We start from the raw sequence: 13768 nt of genomic DNA on the forward strand, positions 1-13768 counted from the left end.
ATAGAATTATACAAGTTGCTATTTCAAGGCCTTGGTACACGCTACGTCCTCAGTGTAGGACATGTTCAACTCCAACCTAGATTACTCCCACTTACCCTGTAAGACCCACCTTAAGCCTCACCTCCAATGAGCTTCCCCATCATATCCCCTCCTTTTGTTCCTCAAGGCTAAATCTGATTCTTCTCCATAATTCCAAAACTTAAATCACTCACAGCATATACTTCAATGTATCATAGAGTCATTTAGCTACCTCCCCAATGAAACTATGAGCTCCTCATTTTATATATCACTTCTGATCACAATTCTTGCCAAATCTCAGAGGTTGAATAAATGGACCAGAAACCAGGAAGGCTATCTACCCTTAGCACTACAGTCACAGGGCTTCTGTCATCAGTTTATGTAACACTGATGCACCAGTCCTGGAACTGAATGTCTGCCCATTGAGAAAGTAGTCTACTACAAGTCCCTATATAGTTGGTGTTCTCTGCCTTATACATATTAGTGTGTTTGCCTTTTTAGACAATAAATTTATCAAAGGTAGGGATTACATCATACCCCTATAATCGGACCCATACTTGCAAGCACTCATATGGGCCCCAGAATGAACAGACTCACCCCATGGATGGATACAACACAAATTCAGTACTTAGCCAGTGCCCGGCTTTGACAAAACTATGGGTAGAAGACAACAAAGTCATAATTCTAACTTAAAGGGAACCAACAGAGCCAAATCTTAAGGTACTGATATCTTCATAATGCAGTTTTGACGTGGATATGAATTCTGTTTATGGTGTTAGTCTAGACACAGTCTAGAGCAAGAATATCTTTGCTGCTCTTAATTTCTTTATTCCCAGTTATTCCAGCCAAACATTAAAACTCAAACTCAAGGGCAGGCCTGTGGCTCAGTGGGCAGAGTTCTCACCTGCCATGCCCAAGACATGGGTTCAATTTCCGGTGCCTGCCCATGCAAAAAAAAAAAAAAAAAAACAAAGAAAAAAGAAAAACCTCAAACTCAAAAAAATGACTACTTCAACGAAAACATATACTTAAAACATTACTTGACAGATATTAGCAAGCATTAAACATACAGAACAGAACCAATTGTGCAAAATATGCCAAACTGTTATAATTTTGAAATATGAGATAGCTGTTGACCTCATAATAATAGCAGCGTTATACAAAAAGGAATGAAGTCATGAGACATAACAACGATGTGAATGAACATGTGGGACATTTGGTGAGGCAAAATAAGCCAGAAACGAAAGAACAACTATGGTATGGTCTCCTTTAGAAAATGCTTATAAGAAAGCAGGGCCCTAGATTGTAAACTCTTATAGCAGACACATTTAGTGTGGAGTGGTAATTATTATTTCTGGATTTTGAGAGGACGTTTTATATATGCCTAACAGAAGCTGATCAGGTCAGAATTAAGATAATTCAGAACACAGGGGTAAGGAAGACATTGCTATATTTCAGAACTGCATCTACTCTTTGAGACCAAAGGACGAAAGGTTTATTTTGGCCAGAACCCAAATTTTCTGCAGCACATAATCTAAGTCAACATGTCTGGATAGCTCATTTGAAGAACTAAAACAGAGGGAGCCCAGAGTAAGAATGAGGGCCTTTAATCCTGTATAGCTTAAAGTAATACCTGGATACAACCTAGAATATATTGAGCAGAGAATCAAAAAGTATAGGCAAGGTCCTTGAGAAAAAATATGGAACTATTAAACTTTACCATCAGGGAATCCCCTGATACTGTATCAAACATAGGGACACCCAAATCAATAGGGCAATCCCTTGATCTCGAGGACTACTCTTGGGACGCTTATGTAGGTAGCTGAGAAGCTTAGTCTACCTATAGGTATGCCTAAGAGTTACTTCTGGAGGACCTCTTTTGCTACTCAAATGTGGCCTCACTCTCTCTATGCCCAACTCTGCAAATGAAATCACGGCCCTCTACCCTAAATGGGACATGACATCCAGGGGTGAAAGACTCCCTGGCAGTATGGGAGATGACTCCCAGGGATGAGTCCAGTCCTGGTATGGTAGGATCAACAACTCCAACCTGACCAAAAGGGGGAAAAGAAGTATGACTAATGAAGTATCAGTGGCTAAGAGAGTTCAAATAGAGCTGAGAGGCTACTCCAGAGGTCACTCTTACACAAGCTTCAGTTAGACATTGCTACCTATCAAAAGGTACCAAACCCCAACAAAACCATTCCAGCCAATCATAAAGAACACCTAGAGCAATATAAAAGATTCTACAAAGGTTCCATGCATTAGAGTAATTTTCCAGAAACCTACAACCTCTAGATGGGTCCCTGGACCAGGTAAGTTTTGAAACGTAGAGGGTTCAGCCTCTCCAGAACATCAGTTAGTTTCATCTCTTTATCCCATATTATTGACAGCCCCTTCCAATAAGAAAAGTTAGAATGGCCACAGCCCAAATACCCCTAAAGAGTGGGATAAAAAGATCAAAGGTGATGGTGGAGTTATACTGAGAAGGTAAGGTTTAACAAACAAATCTGACTCCTGAATCATTAAACTGATATCTCCTTTAGTCTCCAGTATCCTAGAGCAGCTGGAAGTAAAAACCTAGAATTGTGGAACTGTAACCCATACTAAACTCTGAAATCTGTTTCACAATTAATTGTTGTGCTGTGCTTTGAAATTCATTGCTTTTTTGGTATATGTTACTTTTCACAAAAAAGGGGGGAAAAGGTCGATTGTGATGATAAAAAGATAATTATTCCTTCTAGCCTCCTATATTCTGGAGCAGCTAGAAGGAAAAAAATCTGAGAGGATCATGTGGTAGCCCATGAGAAACTCTGGGATCTGTCCTGTAACTACTTGTTGAAGAGTACTTTGAAAACTACTGCTTTTTTCTTTCTTTACTTTGTATATATGTTATATTACACAATAAAACATAAATAAATAAGCAAAAAAATAGCATCAATAGTAACAGTCACTTATTAACTGCTCTATATGGTGTTCTAAGTACTATATTAATTATTTTTATCCCCATAACCCGAAGTACAGTGAAGAAACTGAGGTAAAAGTAAGTTAAACAACTTGATCAAGGATACATATACAGCTAGTAAGTGACTGACCAAAAATTCAAATCCAAACATATGCAAACTCACACTCTGAACCACTATGCTATACAAAATAATAAACAGCCAATTCTGCTGACAAGAGCTCACATGTTTATCCAAGTGGCAAGGACAGACTATAAATGCATTCTCATGTCTTAGACTACCTCATAGCAACTTCAAGAATGAAACAAAAAAAACTAACATTTTTAAACTAACCTGTAGGTGTATTCTGTGAAATCACTCTTTTTATGGAGATGCTTTATACAGTTAAATACAAGATGGTTGTATTTTACTATAGGGTTTCTTAGTAGTATGCTATTTCGCATAAACTGCAAAGATAAAGGGAAATGCCAAATAGCATCTCTAAAAAGCATTTTAAGGAACAGTAAAAGTCCCCATAAAAAAAGAATGTTTCAAATAAGGGTACATTCATGCTTCTTGTTACATTTTACCCAAAAATTAAGTCTCTAATTTATATTAGAGAATGAAATAGAAATAGATCCCAAAATATTCTCAATTTACAAATTAAAATACTCCTCTTTTGTCCTTTTTTTCATGATCGTGCTATCATATTCCCCCTCACGTGAAACAAAGCTAAATTGTCTTCATGTCACTCATTTCTCTAAGTTTCAAATATTTACTAATATTAGTTCGAACAATATAAAATTACCCTTCCACCACTTTTACTCCAAAAATGGCAATTTCATATGAATTGATTTAATATCTTTCACAAAATTCAAAATATTAAAAAGAGAAGATACATTCTCAATGCAGCTACAACTGTTTCATCACTCTAACGCTTTCCTGGTGTTATACAAGGAATGAGCATTTTATAATGTTGTGGTCCTCAAAAGGAAGGAAAATAAGTATTCATTCTCATGGAAAAACATTCATGATATACTATTAAGTGAAAAATACTGAGTTACAAAACCATAGGATACCAATTTCATTTACACAGAAATACCAAATACTAAAATTCTGTTTCAGACTACTGGATTTTGTTTCTTTATTCTCTTCATTTGACGGTTCCACGTTTTCCTAATTCTCTAATTAAGATGCAATATTTCTGTAATTTTAAAACCAATTTAAAAAGAAGTAAATCTCACCCACTCTCAACATGAAAAAGTCAAGAGGGACATAGCCCAAAGATCCCTACAGACTGGGAGAACTATCAAAGAAGAAGGAGGAGGTATAACAGAGAAAATAGGATTTAACAAAAAAGTACGACTCCTGAATGAATCACTGTATTAATATTCCTTCTAACATTTAATGTTTTGGAGAAGTTAGAAGGAAAAATCTGAGATAATGGAATGGTAACCCATGACAAACTCTAGGATCTGTTCTGTAACTACTTGTTGAAGTATGCTTGGAAAATTATTGCTTTTTTCTTCTTAGCTTTGTATATATGTTATGTTTTACAATAAGAAAAGTTTTTTAAAAGCTAATCTATTGAATTCTTTACCAAAAAAATACCTAACACATTAATGATTCTATATAAGCAATCTAAAGCAACTATATACAATTTAAATGGCCAATATCTTTTTGTCAATGCAGTAACAAACTCCATGAGAAACAACACAATCATTTAAGTTACTTCTAAGAACAATGATCATTTGTTCTGTCAGTATGGATAAATAACTTAATACATCAACTAAATAAGCCTAATTAACAATTGAGCTTTGTTTTCTCATCACTATAAAATGTTGACTTATGCTAACAAATAAAGACCAGACCAAAAAGTTAGAAAATAAAAGATCAACATGGAGAGTAAAGACATAGGAGGAAACGAGAGTAATAAATAGTCATGAAATATAAGGGAGAAAGAAACTACAACAGGGCAAGCCACTGTGGCTCATCAGGCAAGAATGCTTGCCTGTGATGCCAGAGGACCCCGGTTCGATTCCTGGTGCCTGCCCATGTGAAAAAAAAAAAGAAACTACAACAAAAAAAAATGTTACCTTCCCCCACTAAGTGTGAATTTTTTTTGAAAGGGCAAAAAGTAAGTAGTTTGACACTTAAATGAAAAATACAAATGTTAGAAGTATCTTCTAGGTGGTATCTTATTAAGAAAACTGCTGATAAACAGAATCCAGATGATCTAAAAATCTAATTTACATGAGCTCATTTACTACCTAATTAAAGCAGCTTTGAGACATACATAAGTTCTGAGACTTTGCTGATTAACCAGCAAAGTAAACAATCTTACCTAGAATGGATTCTTACATTTATAAAACAAATATCCTAAGAAATACTAGGAGAAAGGTTTATGCTGAACAGACAAATGAAATATTAGGTGAACAGATCAATCAGTCCACTGTGGTTTACTGCCCTCTGGCTGTTGTGGCAGGAGCTAGCACAAGACTTTTTTTTTTTTTTTTTTTTTTTTTAATAGCTGCAAAGAAAAGCCAGGAGGGTGTCGAGCAGAAGTTGACAGAAAATCAGTTTAGGCAGTTATAGTTTTAGAACAGACCCTCAAATATACATTAAACTAGTTTTATTCCTTCCTTAAAAATAACAACTAACGGGCGGGCCGCGGTGGCTCAGCGGGCAAAGTGCTTGCCTGCTATGCCGGAGGACCTCGGTTCGATTCCCGGCCCCAGCCCATGTAACAAAAACGGAGAAACAGAATACAATAAAACAAGAAAATGTTTAAAAATGTTTCCCTTTCTTCCTTCCTTCCTTCCTTCTATCCTTCCTTCCTTCTCTCTGTCTTTCCTTAAAAAAAAAAAAAAAAAAAAAAAAAAAAATAACAACTAACAAGATTTTTCAAACAGTTTCTGAAATGTTTTAACCATAAATTAGCAAACTATAGAGTAATCTGGAGATGATAAAAGTTGGCTCTGGGAGACTAAATCAAAAAGAGTTAAAGCTCTTACTAAAAATCATAATTAATCCTGATTTGGCAAAATTCCTCAGCATACTAGAGAGAAACACTGAGGCAAAAGGTGAAAGCTTTTACCTTGAAATCCAAAGAATACTGATAAATTTTCAGTTTATAAATCTGTGGCAAATATAAAAACCAGCTTAGAATAATGAAACACAATAAAGCAAAGTTTCCAATTTCCAATCTGAAGTTAAAAAGTAGGTAACATTGGAGCTAATATTTCCTGGAAGCACCTAATTACATAAAAAGCAGGAGCAGAGCAATTTTGCTAAGCCAAAATCAAGTCATATTCTTGATGTTAATCTTCAAAATACCATCCAATGTCATCTCATGATTTTGTCCAGTAAGGCTCCCACTAATAAATTTCTATATAACTTTATTATTTTCCACCAAAGAGTTGAACTGGCAATGACCCAAAGCAACCATAGTCGACGAAAAAATAATTCTACTGACTTGCTAATTATTCAGAACTCACTGATTATCTTAGCCCTTTTTCCATCCAACACACCCAAACACCACAATAAGCTTTCCTGTAATAGTGGATCACAAGGTACCAATGCCCAAAATTGACTCAGAAAGGACAAGGGAAACTGAAAAAAATAAAGGTAGGAAGAAGTGAGGTGAGAACGAGTGCATTCTTTTGAAAGGCAAGTCCATTAAACACCAGAATTTTTCTTTTAAGCAAGTCTTAATAACCTTTACAGAATTTGCCATGGTTCAAAAAAAAGTGACACTAATAATTTTTAAGGGGAAAAAAAAAACTTACCCTGCAGTTCATGATGAATTACACCCACTAGGTTGGGTTCATCTCCCCACCAAAATATCCATAACTCTTTGCAATCTGGTTTGACATCACGACGCCATACACACAGCAAGTTGGCTTGTAGGCAGCGGATGAAACTTAGCAGTATTGGATCATCTTGAGCTGGGGCTGAAATTATAGGTCCACAGTCCCCATGCCCTCCAAAATTGTACCTACGCCATTTGATTCCCGTGAGTTCAGCCTGGAGGAAGAAAGACAGAAAAACCATAACAGAGTTAATTTTTCCTTATAATCATATGACTCTAAAAACAAGTTAATTATGTAACCAAAAAAATAAAACAACTTGTGAAATAAAATTTGCAATAAACTTCATAACCTAAGATTTCTCCCAGTGAAGAACATATGGTTCTTGATTTTTAAGGGGGAAAATACTAGTTCTGTTCTATCAAGATTGCTATATAGCCCTCTATATTAAAACCCAAAATAAAACAAGTAGATAATCACAATTTCTTGTTGACCAATTTTATTTACCTAAACATTTACTATAAATTCCTTATATGTAAAAACAATTTATTATATTATGATCCCTTATTTGGATCATAACATATTCAGAACTCAGGTAAAAGCTTAAAAAAACACCTTGTAGAATTAAAATGAAATAACTTCTTTCAAAGAATTTCTTCAATTTCTTCCCATGCAGAAGCTTCCTTTTAAATCATTTTAATCAGGGAAGCACAAAACATGCAGTATTCAACCACTTCATCATGAGTGCCAAAAGGCTACCAGTGTAAAAGCTATTAATAAAACTGATGCAAAGTTATCAGTAATTTATTCATAGTATTTAACATGAGGCATACAGAAAAGCTTTTGGTTCTACAACAATTCCCTAATGTAGTTTGGTCTTTTGTTTTGTCATCTTTATTCCATTATGTACATTTGTATTTTAGGTTGCTTAAATCTTACGTTTAAGGAATCAAACTTCAAAGATGTTTCAGCACAAACGAAAGCTTAGATAAGAAACTATAAACTATTACTATATATTCAAACTAAGAATATAATTCTGAACCAAACAGGCCATGTTTCCTCTGCATCCAATCTTTACTCATCATCTCCTCCCCCACCAACTCAATCACTGTTGTCAACAAGCTGTTTTTTCAAAGAACAAGTACCACTGGGCAGTATAATAACCTTATCTCTTACTAACAAAACTGAGACAAATTTAAAAATGCTAAAGCAACCACTATAATGAAAGCATTTAAGAAAACAATATTATACCAAAAAAAAGTTTCTTCATGATAAAGAAAAAAGTATTCACTTCACAGTCACAAAAATAATAATATTCAAATTAAAATGGTCTGAAATTCAGTAACTTATTCTTTACACTATTAGAAATGCGAATCTAATATTTAATGAATATCATAGTAAAAGCTAGCACTGACATCATTTAGGCTCTCCCTTTATTCCACTTAAGATTTCCTCTGATTATAGCAGTATTACATAGTCAATATAAAAAATACAAATATATATATAAATAAAAATTAAACATAATCCTACAGGCATAATTATTTTCTATAATCACACCAGAAATAATTATGTTCTTCCTGCTTTCCTGTACATATACATTTTAAGGTTGGGACAACACAGTACAGTTTTATATACTGCTTTTCCACTTATAATAAATGTTTTATATATTACTAAGTATTCTTCAAAAACATTTTTAATATTTGCATGATATTCTATTGTTTAGAGAAAACATAATTTAATCATTCCATAACAACTGGATAAGCTTCCTTTTTTTTTTAATGGTGAACATCCTTGAACATTCTGTTCTGCTAATTTCCTTAGGAGAGATTGCTTGATACAGAATTACAAAGCTGCATGATGAGTGCTACCACACTACTTTTCAATTAATAGCCCCGCCAATACAAATAACCTTCTCTAAAACTGCCTATCTTTTAAAGTACTCACCAACATAATAGAATGGTATACTCTTGTACTAATCTGCTGTCTCTGTTCTGCTTAATAGAAACTGTTCTCAATATGTGAGCAGAGATATAATCTGCACCAGTCTTCCAGAGTTTGAATCCCAGATCTGTACATACTACTCATAAGCAGCAAGTACTTAGCAAGTTACATAACTTGAACTCAGTCCCTCAGCTGCCTCATCCAGGCAATGAGAATAACAGTACTTATTCAACAGTTATTAATTAAATGAGTTAGTATATTAGAAACACTTAGGACAGTTCCTGGCACACTACAAAAACTACAAAAGATAGATATTATTGTCATTATTAGTAATATAATAGTATTATTTTCTTTGCCTTCTCCATTCATATCCTACCTCCATTTTTTATTATGCAAATTATTCTGTGGTGTTCCTTCAAAATAACATCTCTGTGTGTGTGTGTATGTGTATGTTTTAATAAGAAAGCCTAACATCCATCAACTTTTAAATAAGTGCCAAAGAAAGAAACTACATAAAAAGAATTAAAAAGGGCAATTGAAATCAGAAAAGCTAAGCAAAAGACTCAACTTCTTATTATCATTTAAGCTAAAGGCAGAGTTGCAGGCCTAAAGAACTGGGGGAGGAGGGGAAGGACAAAACAGCAGAAGGGAGAATAAAAGTATACCAATAAATATGAATCACTAGTAATGAGATTACCATATTTTAAAAGTTAGAAAATTAACATATATCAGAGGTTTAAACAACAGGTGAGTCAGTGCCCATGAAAATTCATGAACAGCATTTACTCACTAGAGCACTTCCACTTGTAGTATCAGGCACAGTTTAGCAGACAAAATATTTGGCTTTCAATCAAGAGAATGGTTTCCTAATCCTAGCACTTCCGCTAATGTCCTATCAGTGGTTCCATGCTCTCAGCGGTAAAGGGAAAATGCTGCCACCTGCTCAATGTTCTTTACAGAGTTGTCCTAGCAGGTGACATAATGCAAGTGCAAGTGACATAACAGCAAGGCTACAAACTTAATCATAACTAATTCAGCCAAAAGAAGTGGAAAATGCCCAATTATTTTACAATAATTTAGTCTTTTTACTTTAAGGCTAAAATTAAATATCATTATACCAGTCTTTATTGGTAAATTTAACAATGAAACAGCATTCAATGAAGTATGAGATGGATGTTCAAAGACTTAGCTTTAAATTATGAATTAATGTTTGACAAGTGGAAAGACAATTTAGTGATATCAAAACAATTGATTCAAGAAGAAAAATTCCTATTATGGATACATATTCAATTACATTAAAATATGTCCTCTTATACCATGATGATGTTTATAGTTAAAAATCAATTCGAGGGTACACAGGTGGTTCGGTGGTAGAACATACGCTTTGCATGCAGGAGACACGGGTTTGATTCCTGAACCATACTCCCCATCAAAAAAGAAAAAAAATCAATTCAACTCCAAATTCTAATGACCCAATTTCTGACATGTATTAATATCTCCAAGCCCCAAATTCTTTATATAATAACTTCAAAATTATGAAACCTTTAAAATATTTCAATATGCAAATCATCCAGAAAACACTGTTCATAAAAAACAATCCATACTTATTTTTAAATTTAAAACAAAGTTTAAAAAAATAATATTTACAAAATTAAAATACACAAAAGAACAAAATCAGTATTGTACTTATGTACCTATTTAATACCAGGCAATACCTCGGTTCTTCAAATATAATTTCTAAACTTCATAACCTCAAAGCTAAAGAAATCAAAACTCAGGTTTATTAATTTTCCCAAAGCCAAAAAGCTAGCAAATGGCAGATTTCAAATAAAACTGAATTTAAAGTATAAATCCTTTCCACCCTGCCATCCTGTTTCATAGGACTAGTGGTAAAAATTAGCCCTAGAGGATTATAAAATAGTACAAAGAAATTGTCATCAACCCAATTTAGCAATGACTAGAGCCCAGTGCCATCCTTTCTAATTTAAGAACATTCATGAAACTTTCTTTAGTCTTCCTGAGATATTAAGAAAACTAGTATGAGTGTCTACACACCATCTAAATAGAAGAGACTTTTTATTTCATTCAGATAATTATGTCTTCTTTTATATGATCACTATAAAACTATATTAGAGGATTAACTAAAACAAACTGAGAAAATACGGTTGTCAAGGTTCCCAGGAAATTGCACTTCACTGGTGGAGAGTCCCCTGAACTAAAACAGAAGCCTACACAGTCAGTTCAGAATGGTTTGCATTAAATAGGTTACAAAAGAACCAGGATAAATGTACCTCCTAGCAAAATAAATATGATTTAAATAAAATTTATATTGATTCTTAGTATATTATCCTTCATGTATAGTAAGTAGGAAATAAGCTGAAAAATTCTCCCAATGGAGATAATTTATTTGAACTGACCCATCATTACAAAGAACATATATCTGCAATTGGTTCCATGTAAACCATGGACTATAGTTAATAATACAAGTATAAGAAAAAATTTTTCATGAATTATAAAAAATGTACCACAATAATACAAGGTGTTAATAATAGGATGATATATGTAGAAAAATGTACCCAATGTAAACTATGGGCTATAGTTAATTGTGCAATATTAATAGTCTTTCATTAATCCTAAAAAAGGTATTAACACTAATGCAAAGTGTCAACAATAAAGGGATATAAAAGAACACTGTATTTTTACATGATTTTTCTGTAAATCTACAACTTCTCTAATTAAATCTAAAAAAAAAAAAAAAACGTATTCAGTGGTCATGGAACAGAGTAAAACTTAACAAGCCTAGGTAAGAATGAACTCATGGTGTAGTATCAGGGAAAGAATATTGGCTGCAGGTCATGAGATCGAGGTTCTAGTCCTAGTTCTTCAACAATCTACTATGTTAGGAAAACTCTTCCACCTCAGGGAGCTGCACCTTCATAGACTGTAAAGTGATATGGATGACCTAAATACTATAAATGAGCTCAAGTCTCTTGGCCCAGACTAATTACATCCTACTCACAAAGGAAACTTGCAAATGAGAATAAACACTTAATGACTTAGAATGATCAGCAAGAACAGGAGAGCAACCAGAAGACATTTAAATTTTCAAGAAGCAGTTTAAAAAAAGATTTCTCAAACTACAGAACAATTAGTTTCAAATCAATCCTAGACAAAATTATTGAATGGTTTATAGAAAAGGCAGTTATGATCAATTAGAGTCAACATGCGTGCCCTATGAAATTCCAAGTCTGCCTAACCTCACTTCTTCCTGTGATTGGGTTACTACTCTAGCAGATAAGGGAAACAGAGCAAATATATTAAGTCACCTCTCAACTCAAGTCATAGGAAAGAAATAAAAGTCACATATAATTGAAAACTTCTGTTAAAACATGATTAATCAGCTCCAGATAAAGAGGGAAGATTAAGCATACATATTTGCATTTGCTCTGTCTTAAATTCCACTAAAATGTCACTTAAAAGGCTTATTTTTTTTGTTTTTTTTTTTCCCCCCTTAAACCATAAAATCACAATGGTGGGCAGAACCTGGAAGAACAGACTACACTGGGAGAAGAAAACTTTAAAAACATCTATTATTAATATTCTCAAAGAAATAAAAACAGTACAACCATTAAAAAGAATAGAATACTATTTTAAAAGAGAAGAAAGGTGATAAAAGCACCAAAATTTTGAAACTGAAGAAGCAGATGCTTAAGAGGTAAAGGGACTTATAATACTTATGAAAACTGAATCTTAGAGTAGGCACAGAGAAAACTGAGAAACAACCCAATATGCACAGGATCCCCTCAGTCTCATGAATTATAGACACAGGTACCTTTGGAAAAAGGGTTGAAAGGCACAGAGGAGATAAAATAAGGAAAGCTGATTGAAATCTGTTTAAGAGGTCCTCAGATCCCCCCAAAACCCTCCCCATTTCACACAGCTGAGCTACAGTCCCTTCTTCATCCCAGCAAATAATTGGAAGTGTATTCTCTGGAGAGAGAAAACAGGGTATGTCTGGTGATGAACACAGACACAAGTGAAGACAGCAAACCACAGCGAAAGCAGGGGGATTAGGTAGGTAAACATGGACAGAATGAATGCCAAGAACCACACACCCTCTGCACTATCTCCCTCTAAGCGCCCAGAAAACTGGGAGCTAGTTCTTCAATCCCCAGAAAGGAGTTTGGAAATGTCTTCTCTAGGAAATCTTACTGCTTCAAGAGAAAAGGTTTCACAATACTGACATCCACAGGTTCCCTAACTAAAGAGCCCTCACAGATCAGTGAAACGCACAGTCAACAGACACCATCCACATACTCAGAACTTCCAAGCAGGTCTTCAGTCCTGTACTCCTAAATATGAACAGACAGCGAAAGATTACTAAATAGTGAAGGAAAGCTACTGAGGAATTTTAGAGGCAAAAGCAAACTGAAAAGCAACTTGGAGGAAACAGATTACATTGGGAGAAGAAAACTTTAAAAATACCTATTATTAACGTCCTCAAAAAGATAAAAAAAAAAAAGTGGAACCACTAAAAAAGGAAAGGATGCTATCTTTTTAATAAGTACCTCTCTTTTTTTAATTTATTAATTTAAAATTTTTTTAAAGTATGACAACAAAGAAACACAAACATTCTTAACATATGATCATTCTGTTCTACATATATAATCAGTAATTTACAATAGGATGCTATTTTTAAAAGGAAGAAGAAAAAAGTGATGAAAACAGGAAGAGGAGAAGAAGAAGGAGCAAAGAATTAAAAAAAAAAACCTTGCAAAAAATACAATTGGAAAACAAGGGAGAAAAAGTTAAGAAAATTAGGAGCAGCCCAGGAAGTTCAAATCCAAATTCAAGAGCTTCCCGAAAGACAAAATACATAAAATAGAGGAAAAAATAATAATAATTCAAGAAAACTTCCCAGACTACCCAGAACAATGCAAACGGACCAAAAGAGACTCACAGAAGGCATACTTTGCAAAATTGCAGCACACTGGAGACAAAAATGTCCTCCAAACTTCCATATAGTGAAAAGAGGTGATGTACAGAGAATCAAGAATC

At 34.0% G+C, this 13768-nt stretch overlaps 1 protein-coding gene across 1 annotated transcript in view; it reads right to left on the reverse strand.

Moving 5' to 3' along the window:
* Positions 1-13768, reverse strand: part of MED13L (mediator complex subunit 13L) — a 359884-nt gene that overhangs the window by 307711 nt on the left and 38405 nt on the right. Inside the window, exon 2 of the mRNA XM_077159929.1 lies at positions 6749-6986. Coding sequence (XP_077016044.1) covers positions 6749-6986 — 238 coding nt within the window. The remainder of the gene's footprint in view (positions 1-6748; positions 6987-13768) is intronic.

The sequence above is a fragment of the Tamandua tetradactyla genome, chromosome 5 (genome assembly GCF_023851605.1).
Source record: "Tamandua tetradactyla isolate mTamTet1 chromosome 5, mTamTet1.pri, whole genome shotgun sequence".
Classification (NCBI taxonomy): domain Eukaryota; kingdom Metazoa; phylum Chordata; class Mammalia; order Pilosa; family Myrmecophagidae; genus Tamandua; species Tamandua tetradactyla.